A 26374-nucleotide genomic window follows, 5' to 3' on the forward strand; every position below is an offset into this window, starting at 1 on the left:
AGGGTCAAATTCATATTATGGAAGTTACTTGAAATGTCTGGTCTGAGGTATTCCGTAGCAGCATCTACAGAACCTGACAACCCCATCTTGTCAGTAACAGTTATAAAATGTTTGTTAAAAAGTTCTGCAACACTATACACATCTGTCACCAATGTATCATTTACTCTTAATGCTATTTGTCCCTCTTCATGTCTGCTTCTACTGGTCTCCTCCTTCACTATATCCCATATTGTCTTTATTTTGGTATCTGATATGACTATCTTTTCCTTGTAATATATTTGCTTTGACATCCGTATTACAGTCTTTAATATTTTGCAGTATTTCTTGTAATGCGCTACAGCATCAAAATCAGAACTGTTTCGGATTGACAGATACAGTTTTCTTTTTGTTTTACAAGATACCCCTGTTCCTTGAGTAATCCATGGCTTCTTTGTAGACTTAGCTCTAACCTTGGTAAGTTTTTGGGGAAAATAGTGTTCAAATAAGGTAAGCACTTTATTAACAAAAGTTTTATATTTTTCATGCATGCCCTGAGCACTGTAAACATCAGTCCAGTGAATGTCTCTGAGGAGTGTCCTAAAATAATCAATTTTTGGCTTATTGATTACCCTCTTCAGCTCAGATTTAACAGATTTTATATCCTGTTCAGTGTTAACATTTAACAGAAGGAACTGCGTGTCATGATCTGAGAAGCCATTGACTATTGGTTTTGTAATATAATTTTGTTCATTCGACTTTTCTATAAAGATATTATCAATGGCTGTTTGTGAGCAATTGGCTACCCTAGTGGGGAACTTTACAGTGGGAATTAAGTTGAATGATAGTGTTCCTAACTCAAGTAAGTTCTTATTGGGAGAGTCTTTAAGGAAATCTACATTGAAATCACCAGCAACCACTATTTCTTTGTGTTTGGTTGTTAAATGGGCCAGTACAGTTTCAAGGTGGTTTACAAACAGATTAAAGTTACCTGCAGGTGCTCGATATACACTTAATATTATGAAGGATTTTTTGTGAAATTCTACTTTTGCTGCACATGCTTCCATATGCTGTTCTAGGCAAAATTTATGAATGTCTATGTTCTTACATTTATGACAGTTCCTGATGAATGTGGCAACTCCTCCTTTCTCCATTTCTGATCTACAAAAGTGAGATGCTAACCTAAACCCTGTAACACTTAAAAGTTCTATACCAGTGGTTACATAATGTTCAGAGAGGCAGATTATGCCAGCTGGGTTTAAAGACTCTAATTCATCTATGCAGATAATTAATTCATTAATTTTATTTCTCAGTCCTCAAATATTTTTATGCAATAAAGATAGCTGACATTTCACACTGACTGAGTTAAAATTGGGTAGAGTTAAAATATCTGCTGACTGTTGAAAATTATTAACCAATAGCTGTTTATGCCAATGTAATAAGCTAGAATTAAGTTTTTTGGTTTTTTTCTCAAACTGAAGGTTTGTCTCAGTCCTAACCTCTCTTAAAATTGGTTTCTTTCTGTCCTCACTACCCTAAAAAAAGAGTCTTTTCTGAACCCTATAACTACTGGTATTTTATCACTCTTGCGCTAGACTTTCAATTTTATGAAGAACATTCAAGAACAGTCCATAACAAACCTCTAAAACATCAGACTTTGAACAAACCTTTTGAGCCCAGATTTTATTACAAGTTAATTACAAGCAAAATGTATAGTTCATTGATTTGTGCATAGAATCTGATTACACTTTTTGAGTACCACAGTTGACAGACAACAGGAGCTCTGTACTTGCTGGCAGATTAAAACTGTGTGTCCAACCGAGACTCGAACTCAGGACCTTTGCCTTTTGCGGGCAAGTGCTCTACCAACTGAGCTACCCACGCACGACTCACAGCTTTACTTCTGCCAGTACCAGGCGAGGTACTGGCAGAAGTAAAGCTTTGAGGACGGGGCATGAGTCGTGCTTGGGTAGCTCAGTTGGTAGAGCACTTGCCCGCAAAAGGCAAGCTTTACTCACAGCTTTACTTCTGCCTGTATCAGGCGAGATACTGGCAGAAGTAAAGCTGTGAGGACGGGGCATGAGTCGTGCTTGGGTAGCTCAGTTGGTAGAGCACTTGCCCGAGAAAGGCAAAGGTCCCGAGTTCGAGTCTCGGTTCGGCACACAGTTTTAATCTACCAGGAAGTTTCATATCAGCACACACTCCGCTGAAGAGTGAAACTCTCAACAGAATTGGATTGGATTGTTTGGGGGGGGGGGGGGGGGGGGAGAAGAGAACAAACAGCGAGGTCATCAGTCTCATCGGATTAGGGAAGGAAGTCGGCCGTGCCCTTTCAAAGGAACCATCCCGGCATTTGCCTGGAGTGATGTAGGGAAATCACGGAAACCTAAATCAGGATGGCCGGATGCAGGATTGAACCGTCGTCCTCCCGAATTCGAGTCCAGTGTGCTAACCACTGCGCCACCTCCCTCGGTTCTCAACAGGAGCTCTGCCAGCCACAAGATCCTCCACAAATCCCACATGCAATATCTGGATATTTCCCAGGAAGGATGTTGGTGTCATATGAGCCCCTTAGAACACAAGTTGTAAAACTCACATTATTCTCGTTCAGGGATGGTTTGGCTGTCAACGCACATTTTTCTGCTCATAGCAGGAACTTTCTAGAAATGCTCACTCACAGCCCAGGTCTGTAAACCTTTGTGTATTAACATGTGTGGTTACCACGTAAGTTATATTTGCTATGGTACTAGAATGCCACTTGCTCAACAAGATCTTGTCCCTATCTAAGAAACAAGGGAAAGGTAAATTACACCACTTGTGGTTTAAGGGACTCACATTACGTAACTGTAAACTCACGCAAACATTTTTGCTGGTTAAGCATGACTGTACAGAAGATGAACACACACTTTTTTTCTTTCAGTCAGAGCTGCAGATTAAATGAGACTCTGTGATGAAACCACAACTATTTACACAAAACACTTCGCTTCACTAGGAAGATAAAAATTTCAAATTGTATTCTGTGCCTGCACTTGACCACTATTACTACGATATATATATATATATATATATATATATATATATATATATATATATGCGCTGAATTACTTCGGATCCACAGTACTTCTTGTCATACCTCACTGCATTAGATAATGGATCTAACAAAAAGTCCAGGAATTGGCAGTGTACAGAGTCATCACCTGTTGTTAGTGAATAGGCAGACATGAACTATACTGTACACTGACAACACATTGTCTTGCCACACTATTTAGGCACAGAAACCCAGAGTGTATAAATACATTATATGGCAAATGCAGGAAGCATAGCTTGATATTGTTGTTTGACGAGTCAGAGTATGTAATAAATATTGGCCAAAACTTACTGAAGGTCACAGTTTCACAAAAATCACTTCCGCCACATTAAACATATTTCAGTCCATAACCAGTTTCAGGTCGTGCAGTTGGTATGGCCATTGTTAGTTATTTTCACGTTTCACAGATCATTCTGCATGATAGATCATAATGATGTGGGAAAAGGTCATTTTACTTTATCGCAAATTAATTTGTGCATATGGATATATTATGAACATTTCTAAACATTTATTTTTCTTCTTTTTGGGAAAAAATCAGATGATGTGAGTCAGTCAGTCCTACCTACCACCTTTTACACATTACAGTAATACAAATTCTTCTACGGAATAGGAGGAATTGTCAGGAAGAAACTTTTCTCAGTTTGCTTCCAAATTTTACTTTGCTGTCCGTCAGTTAATTTGTATCACTGGGTAAATGATCAAACAATTTTGTTCCAGCATTGTGCACCCCTTTTTTGTGCTAAGGAAAACCTTAATTTGGAGTAATGAATGTAATTTTCCTTCTGATATTTTAGTTATGTACATTATTGTTTCTTTCAAACTGTGGTGGATTATTTACAACAAACTTCATGGGGGAATAAATGTTGTGAAGCAGTAGTCAGAATGCCCAACTCCCACCAAAATGATCATAGGTGAGCAAAATGTTGTTTCTACTATGTTCGTTATTGTAAGTTATTTCACATTGTATTACGTCTATTATTTTACACGTATTGTGTGATTTTTCTTTCACGGAATTTGTGTGTACATAGCGTACAAACTGCAACAATTTTCTTCTTCCTTATCGTCCATACTGTCTAATATATAAACTACTTTCAAAGTGCCAAAATGTACTAGAATAAATAAAGTATTTATAAAATGCCACTCTGTACAATGTACTTGCAGTGAGACAGTCACAATTCCTGAAATCCATCACCTGTGGCCTCCAGCCTGCTGCAATCCTGGGTACATTTTTAAGCCACGAAAATCCACTACATTATGCCATACACAAACAGACTTGGCCTGCAGGCAGATTGGTGAGACTAGATCCGATGGGCAGGGCCTGCACATTAGTGGGAAACGATGGGCTTCATATTGCCAGACCCGATCTGTTAGATATACCCACAGAAATGGCCTGCATTTTGGCCCATCGTGGAAGTCTGTATATGAGAGAGGACATGTAGTTGCTCTCAAAGAAGGCGGTTGGGGTAGTCGGTAAATCACTCAACATCTGAATGGGAGCTATGCCACTAGTTGATGGTGTTGGCAGGATAGGGTGAACCATGGCCGAACACATCAAGAAGGAAATGACTGACAAAGAGAGATGATGGAAGGAGAGGCCCGAGCAAACTTTCACTCAGAGCCCCAGGTTCACTGTTATCAGCGATATGATGTGCAACTGGTTCAATAGTGACTACAAGGGCCATAAATAGATGGCTCACAGAAAGGGGCTGAGCTCACGGCACCCCCTTGCACTGACTACCATTGATCAGCCAGACAGCTGATGATTTATGGTGCCATCTCATTTCTTAGCAGGACCTCTTTGGTTGTCATCCGTGGCAGCTTAACAGCACAGCGGTATGTCAATGATATTCTGCACCCCATTTCGTTGCCCTTCATGGAAAGCCACCCTAAGCTCACATTTCAGCAAGATAATGCCCGCTCGCACATAGCGAGAGTTTCTATTGTTTGCCTTTGTACTTGCCACACACAACCTTGGCCAGCAAGGTCGCTGGATCTCTCCCCATTATTGGCAGGGACCTCCTGCCAGCTCAGACCAAATTCGGCTTGATATTCCTCGGCAGGACAACCACTAACTCTGTCAATCAATGCCATGCTATTCACGTGTCCTACAGGAAGAAACCATGTGGATGTGCTGCAATACGTCTGGGGTGGTGAGGGTTTTCATTAACCAACTCTTCAGATAAAGCGAAATACTACTAAAACATGTGTGAATATTATCCTTCACGTTTAATTCATTTTTCTCTCATAAATAAAGTAATATTTTGAGAATAATTTTCATTCTTTCTTGTATGCAAAATATTTAAGTTCAGACGTATTGCAGCACATCCACATGCAGCAGCGACCATTCAGGAATTGTTGTGGAGGAGCTGAAAGCCCTAGCAAAAGAAAAGAGGCCACGACAGAAGCATGTTGCAGTGTGTACATTGTCATCTGTTGTGATTACACACCCTATTACGAACCATGTTCCACCTTTCGTAAGGTCCAGGGAGCCATCTTGGATCAGAGGGACGTCAGCTGAAATAGCAATATCACCAGTATTGTACAAGGAGTAGATATAAAAATTACACAATTTTTTGTTTGTTTACAAGTTCACGTCTACTGACCTGGCACACATTAAAAACTCCATCTACAGTACTGTTCCACTCTGATAGAAAAGCCAAACAATGCACAGCACATTAATAAGCTGGCATATCCAGCAATAAATAGTTTTCTGCATTTGAAGGGGAATAACACTGTAACAATCCATGCTGAGTGCTTGACGACATGAGGGCAGGAGAGAGGGTTTAATAAGGGTCTATCTGGACAAGATTCTTTACACAAAAAATGCTTTCTTTAGCACTGCAGGTACAGAAAATTACAGCCACAGCTTTATTATTTGCGTACTTTTACAGTAACGAATGCCACTGAAACTTACATTTTAAAATATCTTAATATGTAAACTAATAGCTAGACATCATACAGTAGCGCTCTCACTCACTCACTCACACACACACACCTGCTAAATCGTCAAAAAAATTGTTCCTGTACACTTCTACATAAAATACACGTGAATATTTTGAAACGTCATCTGTTAAAGAGACAGATGTATTTTGCACCTTTCATACTCATTTTCAGTTGTGACAATATTTCTTCTCTCATTAGATTACACTTTACTTCCATTTCTTTAACTAACATGTCTGTCTCAGTAATATATTTTTCCAATACTGTAGTATCATCTTTGCTCTGAAGAATTAATCTTGGCAACTGAAATGTTTCTACTTTTCTCAGTTCATCCCGTAATAGCTCTGGTTTCTGCTCTTCTGCTGAATGAGTAGTAGTAGTCTCGTTCTTTTGGTCATTATGTTCAATTAGACCTCGCAACAAGAAATACGATCTCAACATCATCCTAACCGAATTTATGAACTCTGTGAAGTCCTCCTTACTGTACAACTGTAAGCAGCCCCTTGACGTATTCTTCCTTTCAATTAGCACACCAGCCTGAAAAACAACATATTTTGCATGAAGAAAGGAGTATTGACATATAGTTTAATGCCCTGCCAACATACAAGTCATCAGTATGGAGTACAAACTTGAAAATGCTGGGTATGGATATTGGCTTTGACATTGTTCATCTACACTGTTATAGAGTAATACTGAAAAAAAATCTAAACAATATGACAAAGACCAACTTAAATTTCATTCCTTCCATATGCAAATCCAGTGCTTACTGAAGTGCCACCTTTCTCAGTTAAACTAAACGACCTGCCTGTAACAGTAAGATAGATGTCGATGCTATTATACAAGTACAAAGTTAAAAATGTTGTACTTATGCTGATCAGCCAGAACATTATGACCACCAACCTAATAGCCGGTCTAATAGCCATCTTTGGCACAAATAACAGTGGCATGCAAGCAACGAGGCCTTGGTAGGTTGCTGGTGACACCACATGTACACACACAGGTCACCTAATTCCCATAAATTCAAGGGGGGGGGGGGGGGGGGGGGAGGAGAAATTGGGATAGGAAGAGCTCTGACACAACATTCAATCACATCCCAGATGTGTGTGACTGGGTTCAGATCTGGAGAGTTGGGGGCACCAGCACATCAACTGGAACTTGCCACTGTGTTCCTTGGACCACTCCCTCACACTCCTGGCCTTGTGACATGGCCCACTGTCTTGTTGAAAACTCTCACAGCCATTGGGAAACGTGACTGTCACGAAGGGGTGTACATGGTCTGCAACCAGTGTATTATACTCCTTGGCCGTCACAGTGTCTTACGCTATCTACACTGGACTCGCAAATGCCAGCTTGTCTCCATCCCGCAGTGTAGGCGTTGGCATCATGAAGAAGGTAGCAAGATTCATCGGACCATGCAACACACTGCTCCACGATAATGTCCACTGCTGACAGTCATGTGCCCATTGCAGTCGTAGTTGCCACGTTGTGGTATTAACACTCATACATCTATCGATCGTTGAGTGTGGAGGCCCAGCGTTTGAAGTGTTCAGTGCATTTTGTGTTCAGACACACTTGTATTCTACCCACTATTAAAGTCTGATGTTGGGGCCACCACAATTCGCCATCTGTCTGTTTTACCAGGTTGCCCAGCTTACGTCAGACATTGGTAACCAACCCCATGATGTCTGGAAGAGGTTTCACCACAGCACCCCTCGAACGCCCGACAAGTCGTGCAGTTTTTGAAATGCTTGTACCCAGCCTCTGGGACAGTACAATCTGCCCTTGGACAAACACAGATAAATTGCACACCTGTCCCATCCTACACACAGACGGCACACTCACTGATACTATGTGCAACAGGCATGCATCTGATTAGCAGCCACTCCTCACCAAGTGATGCTGCTATCACTTAGACAGGTTTATATCAATAGTAGGTCATTGCTTATAATGTTCTGGCTGATCAGTATACAAATTATGAAGCAGGAAGCTAGGGTCAGTTTTCACCAGTAACACAAATTTAATAATCCACAGCTTTTGACACTATAAATAACTACTAAAATGTATTAGGACAATAATGAAGATTTTTAAATCTAATGGACACCTGCGCTTAAAGTAAGTTGATAGGCAAGCACATTGGTAGTGCAGTTCAAATCTTGAGAGTTCAGCCGCATAGTACTAATACTGCAAAGATTGTTGTCCAATTTTCAAGTTTCTTGGTTTGAAACTGAGGTAATGTTCTCATATTTCTTCCAGGATATTTTAGAATCTACATTAGTTATCTTTGACAGGTGTGGGTGCAGTTTTTGTTGCTTGCTATTGAGACTAACAAACTGCCAAAGGGACACACTGCTCAAGCAGCAGGTTTCCCAGCATCAGCAAAGATTTATACAGTTTCACAGAAATTCAAGAGTAATTAAAAGACTATACCAAACAACAACTAGTTAAAAGAAAATGTACAACAATACACTTTTTGCACTTGCCTATGAATAGACAGAGACACTGATACATTTTCAGGCCTGAGAAAGCAAATTTGTGCTCTTTTGCTGCACAACAATACAAGAATGAAAACTTGAAATGTAGTGCAGTTTTCAGTGTGCCCATCTGCTACCTAATATTCATCTGCAGATTGAAGGAGAACAAAAACAAAACCATTTGTGTGTAGCCTATAACCTGATTTTAATAACAAATAATCCATGAAATCCACCAACCTATCCCCTGGCTTGCCCCCATTCCAGACCTATCTTCTATCTTGCTACTGCACCTCCATGCTCATTTCCCACAACTACTTTTTTCCTCTCCCCCTTGCTTCCCCTCCCTCCCAGCATAGCTTCCCCATGCTTCTGCCACCCTCACCCCTATATTCCTCCCCCTCCCCACCCATGGCTCTTCCATACTCCTACTACAGAATCCGTCAAAGATCACTATTCACCTAAGACACAGAAGCAGTTAGGCCTTAACACCTGGAAACAGTGCCCACATGTATGCAATTTCTACTAGAGTGAACGTGCTTTTGTTGTCTGTCTGATGTAGGACTTAGCCCGATAGCTGAATAATAATTAGCAGTCTTATTCACTTTGCCTGTCTACACTCAACACCTGTATCACAAATTAATTAATTTATTTATTTACACGTCAGGTTCTGTAGGACCAAACTAAGGAGCAAATTTCAAAGGTCATGGAACATGTCAGTACATGAAATTACAACATAAAAGTAATAACAGATAAAAATAAAATGTTTATGAACCCAAAAAAAGTCAGTCCATAAGTTCAAGTAAACGCAATCAACAATACAACAAGAATCAGCTTAATTTTTCAAGGAACTCCTTGACAGAATAGAAAGAGTGACCCATGAGGAAACTCTTCAGTTTAGATTTGAAAGTGTGTGGATTACTGCTAAGATTTTTGAATTCGAGTGGTAGCTTACTGAAAATGGATGCGGCAGTATACTGCACACCTTTTTGCACAAGAGTTAAGGAAGTGCAATCCAAATGCAGGTTTGATTTCTACTGAGTATTGACCAAGTGAAAGCTGCTTATTCTTGGGAATAAGCTAATATTGTTAACAAGAAATGACAGTAAGGATTATACACTCCTGGAAATTGAAATAAGAACACCGTGAATTCATTGTCCCAGGAAGGGGAAACTTTATTGACACATTCCTGGGGTCAGATACATCACATGATCACACTGACAGAACCACAGGCACATAGACACAGGCAACAGAGCATGCACAATGTCGGCACTAGTACAGTGTATATCCACCTTTCGCAGCAATGCAGGCTGCTATTCTCCCATGGAGACGATCGTAGAGATGCTGGATGTAGTCCTGTGGAACGGCTTGCCATGCCATTTCCACCTGGCGCCTCAGTTGGACCAGCGTTCGTGCTGGACGTGCAGACCGCGTGAGACGACGCTTCATCCAGTCCCAAACATGCTCAATGGGGGACAGATCCGGAGATCTTGCTGGCCAGGGTAGTTGACTTACACCTTCTAGAGCACGTTGGGTGGCACGGGATACATGCGGACGTGCATTGTCCTGTTGGAACAGCAAGTTCCCTTGCCGGTCTAGGAATGGTAGAACGATGGGTTCGATGACGGTTTGGATGTACCGTGCACTATTCAGTGTCCCCTCGACGATCACCAGTGGTGTACGGCCAGTGTAGGAGATCGCTTCCCACACCATGATGCCGGGTGTTGGCCCTGTGTGCCTCGGTCGTATGCAGTCCTGATTGTGGCGCTCACCTGCACGGCGCCAAACACGCATACGACCATCATTGGCACCAAGGCAGAAGCGACTCTCATCGCTGAAGACGACACGTCTCCATTCGTCCCTCCATTCACACCTGTCGCGACACCACTGGAGGCGGGCTGCACGATGTTGGGGCGTGAGCGGAAGACGGCCTAACGGTGTGCGGGACCGTAGCCCAGCTTCATGGAGACGGTTGCGAATGGTCCTCGCCGATACCCCAGGAGCAACAGTGTCCCTAATTTGCTGGGAAGTGGCGGTGCGGTCCCCTACGGCACTGCGTAGGATCCTACGGTCTTGGCGTACATCCGTGCGTCGCTGCGGTCCGGTCCCAGGTCGACGGGCACGTGCACCTTCCGCCGACCACTGGCGACAACATCGATGTACTGTGGAGACCTCACGCCCCACGTGTTGAGCAATTCGGCGGTACGTCCACCTGGCCTCCCGCATGTCCACTATACGCCCTCGCTCAAAGTCCGTCAACTGCACATACGGTTCACGTCCACGCTGTTGCGGCATGCTACCAGTGTTAAAGACTGCGATGGAGCTCCGTATGCCACGGCAAACTGGCTGACACTGACGGCGGCGGTGCACAAATGCTGCGCAGCTAGCGCCATTCGACGGCCAACACCGCGGTTCCTGGTGTGTCCGCTGTGCCGTGCGTGTGATCATTGCTTGTACAGCCCTCTCGCAGTGTCCGGAGCAAGTATGGTGGGTCTGACACACTGCTGTCAATGTGTTCTTTTTTCCATTTCCAGGAGTGTATATATTGAGAGGCCAATGTCAAAATACCCAAACTCGTGAACAGGGGTCAACAAGAGATTCATGAACTTACACCACTTATTGCCTGAACCGCCCGTTTCTGAGACAAAAACATCCTTTTAGAATGTGAAGAGTTACTCCAAAAATATAATACCATATGACATAAGCAAATGAAAATAAGCAAAGTAGACTAATTTTCATTTCAAAAGATCACTCACTTCAGATCCCTTTGAATAGTAAAAATGGCAGCATAAAGTCTTTGAACAAGATCCTGAATATGGGCTTCCTGCGACAGTTTACTATCTATCTGAACACCCAGAAATTTGAACTGTTCAGTTTCACTAATCATATGCCCATTCTGTGAAATTAAAATGTCAGGTTTTGCTGAACTGTGTGTTAGAAACTGTAAAAACTGAGTCTTATTGTGATTTAGCATTAGTTTGTTTTCCACAAGCCATGAACATAGGTCATGAACTGCTCTATTTGAAACCGAGCCAATGTTGCACACGACATCCTTTAGTACCAAGCTAGTGTCATCAGCAAACAGAAATATTTTAGAGTTACCTGCAATACTAGAGGGTATATCATTTATATAAATAAGGAACAGGAGTGGCCCCAACACTGATCCCTGGGGCACCCTGCACTTGACCGTACCTCACTCAGACCCCACATCACAGCCATTCTAAACATTGTGAATAATGGCCTTTTGCTGTCTGTTGCTAAAGTAAGTGGTGATCCAATTGTGAGCTACTCCCCCCATTCCCTAATGGTCCAACTTCTGGAGCAATATTTTGTGATCAACACAATCAAACACCTAGCTTTCGAAACCTTTTGTGTAACCCATCCAGTACCTCACAGAGAAAAGAGAATATAGCATTTTCAATTGTTAAGCAACTTCTAAAGCCGAACTGTACATTTGGTAGCAAATTGTGTGATATAAAATGATCAATTATCCTTACATGCACAGCCTTTTCAATAATTTCAGCAAACACTGATGGCATAGAAATAGGTCTAAAATTATCTACATTATCCCTTTTTATAAAGTGGCTTTACTACTGGGAACTTTAATCATTCAGGAAACTGACCATTCCTGAAGGAAAAATTACAAATATGGCTACAGGGCTAACATGTGCAGCACAGCACTTTAATATTCTGCTAGGCACTACATCATAACTATGAGAGTCATTAGTCTTCAATGATTTAGTTATTGACTCAATCTCCCCCTTGTGTGTATCACAGAGGAGTATTTCAGACAATCTCGGAAACGCATTTGCCAAGGAAGTTAAGATTCCCTGCAGAAACTAAATTTTTATTTAACTCACCAGCAATGCTCAGAAAATGATTGTTAAATATTGTACGTATATCTGATTTATCAGTAACAGAAATATTCTTACTATGAACTGACTTTGTATCTTTGACCTTGTGCTGCTGACAAGACACTTCCTTCACAACTGACCATATAGTTTTAATTTTATTCTGTGAATTAGCTGTTCTATTTGCATACCACATACTCTTTGCCTTCCTAGTAACATTTTTAAGCACCTTACAATACTGTTTGTAATGGGATACAGTAGCTTGATTGTGACTACTTCTAACATTTTTATAATTCCCGCTTTGATCTGCATGATGTCCTTATCCGACTAGTCAGTGATTCAAGCTGCCTACTACTGCTAGTACCCCGTTTCGAATATTCTAATGGAAAACAACTCTCAAAGAGCATGAGAAATGTGTTGAGGAAAGCATTATATTTATCATCTGTTATCGGCACTATAAACATCCTGCCACTCTTGTTCCTTGACAAGGTTTAAAACACACTATTGCTGTTGGATTAACTTTCCTACATAGTTTGTAATTATAAAAGTACTGTCTATGGCTGTGCTACTGTTCCCTTGCACCGTAGTTGAAACACAGTCTGCATCAGATCATATGAACTTAGGGGATCTACCAACGTCCTTTTTCTTGCACCATCATATACAAAATTCGTATTGAAGTCACCACATACATTCTTGTACAGAAAAAAGTTTAAGATCTGCTGGAACTGTGTGGGAGGGAGGGTTGGGTGACTGGGGCTGTCCAGGTTTGAATGGTTTCACTTAATGTGAGACAACTGACGGAAAAGTATCTGTTGATTACTTCAGTTAAATGAATGCTTTCACTTGGTCTCTGGGCTAGAGATTTCACTTCCATACTTTTTCACTCTTTTCCATGGCAGGCAACGGACATTGGGTCAGCCACATGCTGCCGCCGCATAGCCGCCTCCTCCTCCTGCTGCTGCTGCTGCTAGGGTCAGGGGTGCAGCTGGCACAAAAAGAAGCGGTTCAGTGGCCAGTGCAAATGCAGTACTGTTGGACCTGCACTAGCAGAGAAGGGCTACCTCCTCCTGCTGCCTGCTGCCCTGCTCTGGCAGCAGCAGGATGCAGGCACAAGCAATCTCAGAGGCTGCTAGATTATTTTAATTTTGATTCAATAAAACGGAATCCAAACAGTCACAAAAATTTGGCAATGTTCCATTCTTCTTCTTGTACCTCTAGGAGAACTTTATGCTCTTTCAACTTTGTACTGCCAAAGAAGCTTTATTAATGTTGTTTTAGTTGCACTTGGAACAATTCATTGCACAGCAATCCATTTATTAGTTTTAAATGGTGATAAAGTCATTGTTTTTCAGTACATAATTAAATGAACATGTATATTGCTCATTTTAACTTTGGCATATCCACTGACATGCTTTCGCTCACAGCTGGGAGTGGGGATACACTCTGGGAGTATGTGTACCCCTGTTTGTATTATATACCACTGCTCTACTACTTCTAATCAAAATAATACAGAATTGTTTCACTCAGAAGAATAATTGGATAACTCAGTCAATTAAACCACTAAACAGTGGTTTCAGCTGAATAAAATGAATGAATACATGCTTCAACTGACAGAAAAACTGAGGACTGGTTTCATTTTAAATAAATAAATAACTCAGTCAATGTGCAAAACACCAACAGATTGTGTCGACTGTTTCCCTTCAGTTGCTCCCATATACTTGTTTCCCGCAAAAGAATGAAAGAGTAATTCAACTGATATGTAAAGCTACAACCAAATGAGTCCATTGTTTACCAACAACCATTCATCATTATGGGCCCTCATTTGCAAGTAATCAACGATAACGTTGCTTGACTCTCCAGAGCCTTAAAATTAATAGTGTTACATACAGTGGCAGCATAATGTTGTGGTAAAGATGCATCCCCAATGTGTTTAATATTGTGGGTTCAAATCCCGTAAGTTTTAAATCTTTATCAATATGATGGATCATTATTTTTCTTCAATTAATTGGTGTACATGCAATTTTTAATTTCTCATCCTTTACTGCGTAATTTTAATCATCTTATTGACTTTTTTATTTGCTCCAATCTTTTATTCTTGTCATTCCTCTTTTATTTAGAATCTTTAAAATAACATGCACAATGTTTCTATGTATTAAATTTAATTTCTTCTGTTTTGTCATTTTATATTTTCATCCGTGTATCTGCAGTCTCTCTTTCTATTCCTCATTTTGTTCGAATTTTATTCCTAATCCCTTCTTTCGTTTACTCTTCATCTGCATTATTTTGCCCATAGTGCAACAAGGATTAGCTTTAAATATTTGTGTAATGTTAGCAGACACAAAAAGTATACATCTAATGACATACATTTTTGGCACCACTACACAGCCAATAAAAGTGGATTATTTTGTCTTTTAACCAGCGGAACACTATTATCAGGTATTTAAATATTATGATAGGTACATAGAAATAAGTGAAATCACATGTGTGAGGATTCCAAGTGAAAAAATGAGAGGAAATGTCAATATGATGATTAATGCTGTATCTACACACACTATTGGCAACCACTACATACACAAAAATTACGTGGGCTGATAACTGCATGCTAAATAATGACAGTGTTGGAGGAAAATTAATACAACTATTAACTGTCCAAGTACAGAGTCCTATCACTGACAGCTGAATGCACACTGGCACAGAGTTGGTCTGACTAGAGAAGATGCAACTGACAGAGACCCCACTTGCAATGGTCCAATGTGTTCGTATGTGCCAGCCGGGGTGTTGGCCGCAGGTGATGGTGGGGCACTAGCTTCACCCAGCTGCCACTGACATCAGAAACAACTGCTGTGGTGGCAGATTGTACAGGCACAGTCTCTTGTCCCTCCCCTCTTCTGCGGAGCTGGTGCCACAGGCATCAGCGTGCAAAAGAGGAGGACTATGCTGGGCAGACTGGTGCTGGTAGAGGCCAGCACAGACAAGGAAACCACCAGATGTGACAATGACAGCTGAAAGGCAACAGCCTTAGCTTCCAAAGAGGCATCACCCCTGCAAGAATTGGCCGTCAGCTGTCGCCAGCCAGGTAGAGTGTATGAACTGAACTGGTCCAAACTATGGTGCACTGACCATAGTAATGCCCCCAAGCATGGGGGCTCTATGCACCGTGCAGCAACTAGAGATAGAGACAGTGACAATAGGGGAATGGTTGCCTAGCACTCCGATGAGTGGTCAGCGTCCAGACAGCAGCTCCGTCTTGATGCCCACTGGCACACCCATGGAAGGCGCCCATCCCCTAGGAAACAATGGCGCCTGCAGGCTGACCCTCTAACAGCATCCACTGCGGCTATGGTGGGCTGTTGCCTCACCGAAGGTCTAGCTGATTCCAACAGCAGGAGAGTGATGCCCCACCAATGTCCACAGTGAACATTCGCCGGCCATGTGTCTCCTGAACTGTAGCTGACACTCATTCTGGCTGCTGCCGAATCAAGGAGCATACTTTGATTGGACCACCAACACTATATCGTGAAGGGCATGGCCTTGCCACAGGCTGTGGTGCAGGACAAAGCAAGTTTAACAGCAATCAGGGTTGTCGGCAACATAGAACCTCCGTTGTGCTGCAGCCATTCAGCGGGGTGGTCCTGTAGTTGCTTAGCAACAGAGGCAATGCTGTATCAGCAGACAAGTCTGCCAAACACTTTGCCAACCGCATCTTAAATGTACGCAACATTTGTTCCGCCACACCATTTGATTGGGGGTGAAATAGTGCAGATGTGAAGTGAGTATTACCTTTCTGGATGGAGAAATAGTGGAACAACACTGAGAAAAGCTGTGGTCCATTGTTGGAGATGATCATGAGTGGCAATACTTTGATCGTAAAAATCACTACTAACTACATGGAATGACCGAAACGACCCACAAAATCAACGTGGATGCTATCCCATGGGTAATATGCAGTGGGACACAGAGCAAAAGTAAGTAAGTAAGTAAGTAAGTGTGTGTGTGTGTGTGTGTGTGTGTGTGTGTGTGTGTGTGTAGGGAGGGAGGGAAGGGGGGCGGGTGCACACGGCGTCCACTTCACACTCAACACACTGTTTGCACCAGATTCTAGTAGAAAAAAAGGCTATGTTAGCATCTTCTTGCGGGATATGTCCTAGTGGCCACAGAGGAGAAGTGCAAGGATTCAGGACTACAGGACCGTCAGGAGGACAACACAGACTACAACCAAATCTGTACTAAGGGAGAGTGTTACATCAACCACTGCCATCCGATTACGAAGAAGGAAAAAATTGCGGAGCTGGCCTGATTCCTTAGCGGCAGCCCCTAGGTCAATGTTTCGACACAAAATGAGACACTTGACAGAGCACTGGATTTGCCAGGTGGCCTTCTCTATGCACTTTACTGTGACCATGAGCCTATCCAACACCTGCTGCAAGTGATCATCGATTTGGAAACGCACAACTTCCATTTTACTGTGTTCTGGGTCAGGACCAATGGGCAAGCGCGACTGCATTGGCATGAAGTGTAGTGGGATGATAATGAATCTTGTACAGACAACTTACTTAAAAATATGCCCCACAGGTGAAATATTTGTAGAGTCCTGTCAGAAAGATGAGAAGTGCCACAAGTTGTGTATGGTCGATGACAAGATGGGATTTGCTTCCATAAAGGAAAATGTGCAACTTGTTGGCCGCATAGATGATAAACAATGCTTCCTTTTCTACTTGCAACTAACTGCATTGAGTTGTGATCAATGTCTTTGAAGCACATGCCAGAGATTGTTCAGATCCATTGGCTCCCTGTGACCCGAAACCTCACCAAGTCTGTGCTAGGATGCGTCCGCAACAAGAACCAGCTGTCTACCTGGTGTAACGATATTGAGACATTAGCAACGTCTTTCTATGACTGAATGTCTTGTCACAGTCCGCTGACTAAACAAAGGGAACACCTATATTCTTCAATTTTTTAAGACATGAATGACATACATCACATTTAATTTTGAGTAGTAAGTGACTTTCCTCAAAACTGCTGGCAGATCCTTCAGGTTTCGTGGCTGCCGCATAGGACGGACATCATCCTTTGAGAAGATGGCTCACATGTTCTACCTTTGCCTTAAAGAGAGAGAGAGAGAGAGAGAGAGAGAGAGAGAGAGAGAGAGAGAGAGAGAGAGAGAGAGACTTCCACAGGTTACACAGTTTGTACAACAAACTGTTCTAAGAATCACTGAAAAAGAGCGGGGTCATATGATGCCTAGAGGCAAGCAATGTGTAACTGTACAAATCGAAGGGGTGTCGATAACCATGGTCTGTTGGGAAGCACAATCCAGACGAAGCTGTAGACATTCCTCCACCAAATCAATTACATCGCCGCCCGCCAGCTTCCAAGGATTTTGTCAGTCTACATAATCAGATAAGAATCCATTATCGATGGAGCATTAATTGTGTATCTGAAATCTCCACCCAAATGTAGTACCCCTGATGGTTTGTGAACGACAACCTATGGTAGCCCATTGGCTAGAGGGTATCAATTCAGTGATACCCAGGCCCTGCAACCTATCAGATTCTTCCATGACTGCCGATCTCAGGGCAAATGGGAGAGGCCAAGTACAACAAAATTTAGGAATGGCCGTTGGTTTATGGGTGATACATATCCCGAAATTCTCTGCCGCCCATACACCTTGTGAAAACAAGGGACCAGGCTCAAAGCAGAGGTCATCCAGGTCCTGGAACAGAATTATCAGAAACAGGATGGACTGCATCTTGAATCTGGAACCCAAAAATGTTCTCCAACGTTACACTGTCTACTGCCAAAAACGTGATCCTCCTCATGCAAGATGATATTCAATGTCTATCGCAAACTCTCACTGAACAGGAATAGGTTGGTTTCTATAACTGACCAAACGATGATTTGTGGAGCAGAGAGAGCAGTGGGCAGGTGGGCATGTGTTTGTGTTGGTGGCAGTGGCTGGGAGGGGAGAGGGGGATACTGCTCTCAGCAAATTTGTAAGTAACTGACAACTCCAATCTAACCTGCTGCTGCTGCTGTTGTTGTTACAGTAATTGAACCAATGCCGGATCCATTTCATTCGTGAAAGACACGCACAGAACAAACATACTTGTTCCCAACACTGTTGTATCCACCCTCTTTATTGACAACCACGTTGGCTGCAAACTGCACACTGAATAACGACAACACACAACTATTAACTGTCCAAGAACAGAGTCCTATCACTGACAACAGAATGCACACCAGCATGGATCAGGTCTGACTTGAGAACATTTGTGTATGGCAGAGAAGATGCAAGTGGATGAGGCCACGCTGGCAGCAGCCCAACATGTTCACATCTGTTAACTAGGGCACTGCCTATGGGTGACTGTGGCATGCTTGCTTTGCCCGGCTACCGCTGGCACTCATTACAAACACTACAGTGGTGGATTGTGCAGGTGTGCCTCCACAATTAAAAACGCGGCAAAGTATTAGAAATAAACTGTCTAATTGAATAAAAATAATGATCCAAAATATTTCAATGAAGATTTTAAATCAAATTTTCAATGATAGAATTCAAATGTTAGGAATATATCTTAATCACTACGCTACGCTGCTGCTCCACGTAACGCTTATTTTTAAGGCTTTAGAGCAGCGATAGTCAAACTTACTTACTTACTGCCCACTTTTGTATTTCTGTTAGTAGTAATTTTTTTTAAACATCCACCAGTTCCACAGCAATGGTAATTTATACAGCAGGGAGGTACCTTAAATTTATAAAGCAGCTAATACTGCCTGCTGCCCACCATGAAAACTGGACCGCCCAGTACTGGGCAGTAGGACCAGGTTGACTATCACTGTTTTAGATTTTCTTGTTCAGAATATCAAGCTGCATACACATATATGCACTCGGGTTCAGACTGAGCAAGGTGATGCAAGGCTAAGTGCCTGGGCTCTTAGTTCATCTTCCACAATGAAGCTGATTTATGACGTAGGGAAATAACGCTGTTATGAAATTTACAAAGCAGAGTTGCAGCAAGTTAAAGTATAAAATAATAATTACTTACCAAACACTTTTTCAAAATTTTATTAAAACCTAATGCAAATATCTTTAACCCTCAACTGCCTACTACCCACCATTAAAACTGGAATGCCCGCAAGTGGTAAGCAGTAAGAACCAGGTTGATTACAACTGCTCTAGAGCATCACATGAAATTATTGTTGATAACTTACAAGTGAGGATCCATTTTGATGAACATCCGAAGAGTGTGAAACCTGGGACCCTAGCTTTCAAAACTGTATAGATTGCTTCAAAAAGTTGATCGCACCCCTAGGGACCTCCTCTTGTGAGTAATTGAAGTTAGTCACCCTCAAACATAAAACCATAAATGACAAAATGCCTTAGTAACTTTTTCAGAAATCTAAAATTATGCACTTCACAAAATGGGAGAAAAGTACCTATGACTACAACATTGATAAGCCACAGTTGGAATCTATCAACTTATACAAATAACTGAGTGACAATCTGAAAAAATAAGATATGAAATGGAATGAACACATGGACTCTGTTGAACATAAGGCAGGTGGCAGAACCAGTTCACTGAAAGGCCAGTAGGAAACTACAATCAGTCTACAAGGACATTGCTTACAGAACACTTGTGGAAGCCATCCTAGATAGTCGCTCAAGTGTATGAACCAAAACCACATAGGATTGACAAGAAACATTACAAAAAAAAGGCAGTACAAATGGCAAACTATCACTTGAAACCCTACTTGCAAAGTTTCAAGAAATTGCTTCATATGAGGAATATAGCGTTATATTACTGAGCCCTAAGTATCATGTCCATGGGACAAGTGGTTTTCAGAATATAGATGTATCTGTAATATGTCAGGCTCAATATACTGAATTTCTGCCATTGTGACTTGCTTTATGGGACTAGGACTGGAGCCTTAAAGATAACTTTTTTGCGAGAGGTTTCATGAGATGCTATGGAAATAACATGTCAAGTTCTCCACAGCTTCAGATAATCCCGCTTTCAACAGGACCAACCCCTGAAAAACGAGATGTTGCCAAGGGAGAAAAAGAGGGATAGCACTGGATGATACACATATAGCTTTGTTGAGCAGCTGGCATTAGAAAGATTAAAACAATAATAGACACCTGTCATCAACTTTATCTTACCATCCATTCCCAAAACAATGTGGACCTTTTAAGCCATTGTTTCCATGTTTCAATCACTAAAGCCAATCTTTTGATTTCTTGCAACTCACTAGCATATTTTTCAGGATCCTTTAATAGCCTTGTTTGAACAACTGACAGATGAGGAAGGCCAGTGACGGTAGCAGTGCTCTGATGTACCTAATTAAAAAGAGTAAAACACTTTTTCAGGCACATGGCTGTTCTAAACTGTAGCTACACAACTAGCTTCCAGAGGCCATAATTTTATAAGAAATGAGCACAGTTAGAAACAGGAAACACAATGAAGAAAAATGATTTAAATGTCAACATGTGGGCCATTAGTGAAGGAAAGTTTTGAGTGGACAGCGGACAATCATCCAAAAAAAGGTTGTAATTACCTTAAAGATCTTATATTGCAGTTCAGTACCAGAAACTATACATCTTGCTAATGTTAATCTGCTCATTAATAGAAATATAACCTTTTATTTGTGATAAATTACCTGTGTTGAAGTATTCCAAGAATTTTCGGGATTGCAGCCGAATAATGTTGATTTCTTGCCATGATATTTTGGGTGACAAACATTCAGCCATCTTTAGGTGTGTGTTTTGCACTGGAGATTGCTAGTTCACATTGCTGCCTTTATACCAAAACCAGGCACAGAGATGCATGCGCAAAGGTAGCCACTAGATGAGCAACCTCTGTGGAGTTTGGGTTTAACATCACATCAACATCGAAGTCATTAGATATGGATCACAAGCTCAGATGTATCAAGGATGGGAAAGGAAATTGGCCGTGCGCTTTCAAGGGAACCATCCTTACATTTGCCTGGAGTGATTTAGGAAAATCATGGAAGACCTAAATGTGTGTGGCTGGACGTGGGTTTGAATCGTAGTCCTCCATCTATGATGTGCAGGTGCCTGCATTATGTGATACTACATGCGTGCTTTCTTTCAGAACATGCACTTGAGGTGTTAACAATCAAATGCCAAAATTAATAAAAAATTACTGATGCTAGATGTGTGGTTGGTCATAAAATGTTTTCTTCCTGATTTCAGAAATCACTGGGTCCCACGCCTTAACCAGTTGAAACCCACCTCACGATTAATAAGATCTTGTGCTAAATGTATTTCCACAGATTCCTTAATAATTGAATCCCAGAAGGATCTCATCAAGGATAAGATTTCCATAGCAGAATAATCTGTGGAATGTCTGTGGAGATACCATGCTCAGCTATAGCTGACTTACTGAGCTGTGAAAGGTGAGTGTGGTGATCATGTTCAAAGCACCTTTTGCCCACTGTCTGTCCAATGTAGACTCTGCCACACTACCAAGGTATTCTGCAGATTCTAGCCTTCCACTATCCCAGATTGTCCTTTGGAGAACTGAGAAGAGCACAAATCTTTGTAGGTGGGCGGGAGATTGTTCCAAAATGATGTTTCCTTAAGATCCTACCCAATTTTGATGAAATACTGCGAATGAACGGGAGGAATGCCCAGGACTTGGACTGCTCTTTCTCCTCTTGATCTTGTGGGCACAACTATGGATGTCCATAGAACATTGGTGCACCAGGTACACGTTGTGTCTGGAGCATTTTGAGCCCAGGGCATTCCTTCTGTATGTTGGCAATATTTTGTCGAAATTAAGACAGAATCTTACAGAAACATCACGTCAAGGTAACCTTCCACCCACCTACAAAGACTTGTGCACTTCTCGCTTCAGCAAAGGACGATCTGGAATTGCAGAAGGTAGGAATTTACAGAATATCTTGCCAGTGTGGCAAAGCATATATTGGACAGAATTTGCACACTGCATCAAAGATGTGTTGAAGATGATCGCCACGCTTGCGATTTGCAGCCCAGTCAGCCAGCCATAGCCTTTCATCTCCAAAGAACATTCCATAGATTATTCTGCCACAGAAGTGAGATCCTTCTGGGACTCAATTATTAAGGAATAAATAGAAACACATTTTGCATGAGATCTTATTAATTGTGATGCCAGCTTTCAACTAGATGAGCATGGGGCCCAGTGATTTCTTTAATTTCTGCAGAAAAAAACAAAAAAACATTTTGTGAGAGCCATTGCACATCTACTGACAATTTTTGTTAATTTTGACATCTGAAGTTTAAATCCATGAGTGTGCATGTAATATCACATTACATATGCACCTGTGCACCATAGATGAAGCAATATTCTAAGAGGGCACAAAACATGTCAGATGTCACTCATGTAGTGGCTGCCTTTGTGTACGCATCTCCGTGCCAATTTTTGGTATAAAGGCAGCGATGTGAACTAGCAATCTCCACTGCAAAACATTCCCCTGAAGGAATGGTTGTCAGCCGAAATATCAAGGCATGAAGTCGATGATATCCAGCTGCAATCCTGAAACTTCATGGAATACTCTAAGCCACAAAAATTTCAAGAATGACAGCTACTGAAGTAGTCTGACACCCTGTGTCATGAGTACTTAAACTGTCATCTAATATGTAATGCAATCAAAATGATACGAATCACCACATGTCCACATAAGAAATGCAAAATGAATGCATGCAGTCTTGAGAATCTTCAGTGTCAAACTGCACAATCACGAGCTGTGAAAGACAAAATTTACAAGAAACTTTTCTTTTTTCAGTGAAATTGGTGAGATGAATCTGACACAATACAAATAAAAGAGTACTGAAATAATGGACAACAACGCTAGGAAAAATATGGTACAAAAAGTTTGAGAATTTGCCCACTTTTTCCATCTTTAGTGAAGGATATTAGTCAAAGAGCAAGATATTTCTTTTTCTTGATGCTGTTGTTCACTACACTTTCATCCTTTCCATTAAGTATATTACTTTCACAGCACTTTTACCCCTACTGATTAAAAATTTAATTCTTTGCTTACATTTTTCAATTTTGGTCATGGACAGTAAGCTGAACCTCTACTAATAAATTTAAACAAAATAATTAACATAAAGCAGAAAAATATGTGCATAAATGATGTATTACCTTGGAAACCAAATTAATAATTTCTTTACTTGTCTCAGTAATTATCTTCAAATTATGACTAATTTTACCAGCCATCAACAAGATATAATGCATACAGTCATTATCATTTTTTACATCTGCTTTCTGATTGCTGGTCACACTTGTCTCAAACTGTGGAAGAAAATACTATTTAAAGTGAGAACAAATTGAATTTAATATAGGATGGAAAGTTATAACACAAATTAAATAATTTAAGAGTAAAAAGGCAATTTCCCCCCCCCCCCCAACACACACACACACACACACACACACACACACACACACACAGACAAAGAGAGAGAGAGAGAGAGAGAGAGAGAGAGAGAGAGAGCGGAATTCACTCATAAGAAAGACCGTGTTACATTTCTCGTGAGAAATGAGCTAAGTGAAACCTTTGTGCAATATGCGTGCAACATTTGTTGGACGTTGACAAACACAAAATGTAAAACCTAATTTTTAAGTGAAGTTTGAAATGTTTTGAAGAGAATTCAACTGATACTTTACCTTGATTTCTTACTATGCATGAGATGTGGGTTTGTCTTCCCAAATAGAAACCAAACAGAAACAAAAACAATGGTTGGTAGTTGGTGGTCCCACAAAAATAAAATTGATTTACTGTACCAGGAGTATGAAACAATTTTTCATCTGCTACTACTAGTTGTTCGTTTCACACCCAAATGCTACAAACTTCTCTAATTTTAATGCAAAGACTATTTTGTCCTTTATGTTGATTAGTTTTTCCTGAATACAGACAGATGCTTGCAATAAAAAATTTCCATTCATTTATTTTAAATATGGAACTGTTCTGAAATAGACCAAAGCAGCAGCAACCTTCGTTTCCTAGACTTACATTAAAATGGACCACAATTTAGTAGAACATCATTTGTCATCACCACAACAGTAATGGCTTGATTTTTTTTCTGAGATAATAGTAAGTTCATGGAGACAAAAACTGGCTGCAGAATTTTGTAACGCAAGTTTTTAACATTGCTACTGAAGAACATAAATAAAGAAAAAATCTTAATGACACATAAAGAAAGATAACACAACCTACACTTATTATCAAAAGTACAATCATATGGGGTATCATGTGAAATTTGTGACTGGATTGCAGACTTTCTGGTACGGAGGATGCAGCATTTTATCTTGGATGGAGAGTCTTTGTCAGATGTAGAAGCAACTTCAGGTGTGCCCCAGAGAAGTGTGTTGGACCCTTGCTGCTCATATTGTATATTAATGACCTTGTGAACAATTTGAAGATAATGCAGTTATCTATAATAAAGTACTATCTAAAAGAAGCTGCATAAACATTCAATCAGATCTAGACAAGATTTCTAAGTTGTGCAAAGGTTGCCGACCTCCTTTAAATGCTGAGAAATGTAAAATTGTGTGCTCTTCACAAAAAAGTATCCTATGACTATAATATCAATGGGTTACTGCTGGAATTGCCCAACTCCTACAAATACCTGGGTATCGGACTTTGTAGGGATATGAAATGGAATGATTACATATGCTCAGTTGTGGGTAAAGCAGGTGGTAGCCTTCGTTTATTGGTACAATCAGTCTACAAAGGAAATCACTTGCAAATCACCCATGTGAGCAGTTTCTAGAATATTGCTCAAGTGTGTAGGACTAACAAGAGATATTGAACGTATACAGAGAAGGGCAGCACGAATAGTCACAGGTTTTCTGATCTGTGGAGTGTGTCACAGAGATACTGACTGAACTGAACTAAAAGACACTTGAAGACAGATATAAACTATCCTGAGAAAGTCAGTATACAAAGTTTCAAGAACTGGCTTTAAATGATGACTAGGAATACATTACAATCCCCTATGTATCACTCACATAGGGATCATGAATATAAAATCAGAATAATTGCTGCACACACACACACAGAGGCATTCAATCAATCATTCTTCCTGTGCTCCCTATGTGAATGAAATGGGAAGAACCCCTAATAAGTGGTACAATGGGATGTGCCCTCTACCATGTACCTCACAGTGGTTTGCAGAGTGTAGATGTAAAAAATGAGGTGAACGTAAAATCAATGTACACTCAAAAACACAAGTTTTGAGGTGTAATTTGTTGGTATGGTGTGTAGGGAAAGAGGTGACATTCATATCAGTGCATTATTTCATTAACATTAATGTCACAGATTGACTTTACACACGAAGAGTGCTGATGTTGCGTCATATAATAAGGTGGCCCTCTTCCTTAATTATGGATGCAAATCACGCCCGTGGCCACCAAAGGTTGCTCACACCTGATGTAGACTGTCATAATAAGCACACTAAATTAAGAAAGAAAATCATAATAATGGGATCAGAATCTTGGCTACACATTTAAAATAAAGATTGCTAACACAGAAAATCAAGTAACATTTTAATTTTAAGGACTTTACAAAATAGAAAGTACGTTGGTTGAAATTGTCTGCTGTAAAATACATTAAAAACCATTGTCTGTCTAGTATTTTCATGACTTACAATTCAATTAGGGACACCATGGCGAAACTATTCCACCTGGTGTGCAAGATGTATGAGGCAGGCGAAGTACGCTCAGACTTCAAGCAGAATGTAATAACCCCAATTCCAAAGAAAGCAAATGCTGATAGTTGTGAATATTGCCCAGCTGTTAGTTTAATATATCATTGTCGCAAAAATAATAATACAAATTGTGCATAGAAGAATGGAGAAACTGGTGGAAGCCAACCTTGTTTGGATTCTGGATAAATGTAGTAATATGCGACGCGATACTGACCCTATGACTTCTCTTAGAAGCTGGGGTAAGGAAAGGCAAACCTATGTTTATAGCATTTGCATACTTGGAGAAATCTTTTGACAATGTTGACTGGAACTCTCTCTTTGAAATTCTGAAGGTAGTGGG

At 40.9% G+C, this 26374-nt stretch overlaps 1 protein-coding gene across 4 annotated transcripts in view; it reads right to left on the reverse strand.

The window, feature by feature from the left end:
• Positions 1-6065: 6065 nt before the first annotated feature.
• The window catches only part of LOC126188272 (tubulin epsilon and delta complex protein 1-like), a 110673-nt gene continuing 90364 nt past the window's right edge, over positions 6066-26374 (reverse strand). For 3 of the 4 annotated variants that reach the window (XM_049929851.1, XM_049929854.1, XM_049929853.1), the window contains 3 exons: positions 23471-23620; positions 20482-20658; positions 6066-6541 (listed from right to left, as the gene is read on the reverse strand). In XM_049929851.1, coding sequence (XP_049785808.1) covers positions 6128-6541; positions 20482-20658; positions 23471-23620 — 741 coding nt within the window. In that variant the 3' untranslated portion in view covers positions 6066-6127. The remainder of the gene's footprint in view (positions 6542-20481; positions 20659-23470; positions 23621-26374) is intronic. The other variant, XM_049929852.1, reaches the window with a different exon arrangement.

Source organism: Schistocerca cancellata, chromosome 5 (assembly GCF_023864275.1).
Source record: "Schistocerca cancellata isolate TAMUIC-IGC-003103 chromosome 5, iqSchCanc2.1, whole genome shotgun sequence".
NCBI lineage: Eukaryota > Metazoa > Arthropoda > Insecta > Orthoptera > Acrididae > Schistocerca > Schistocerca cancellata.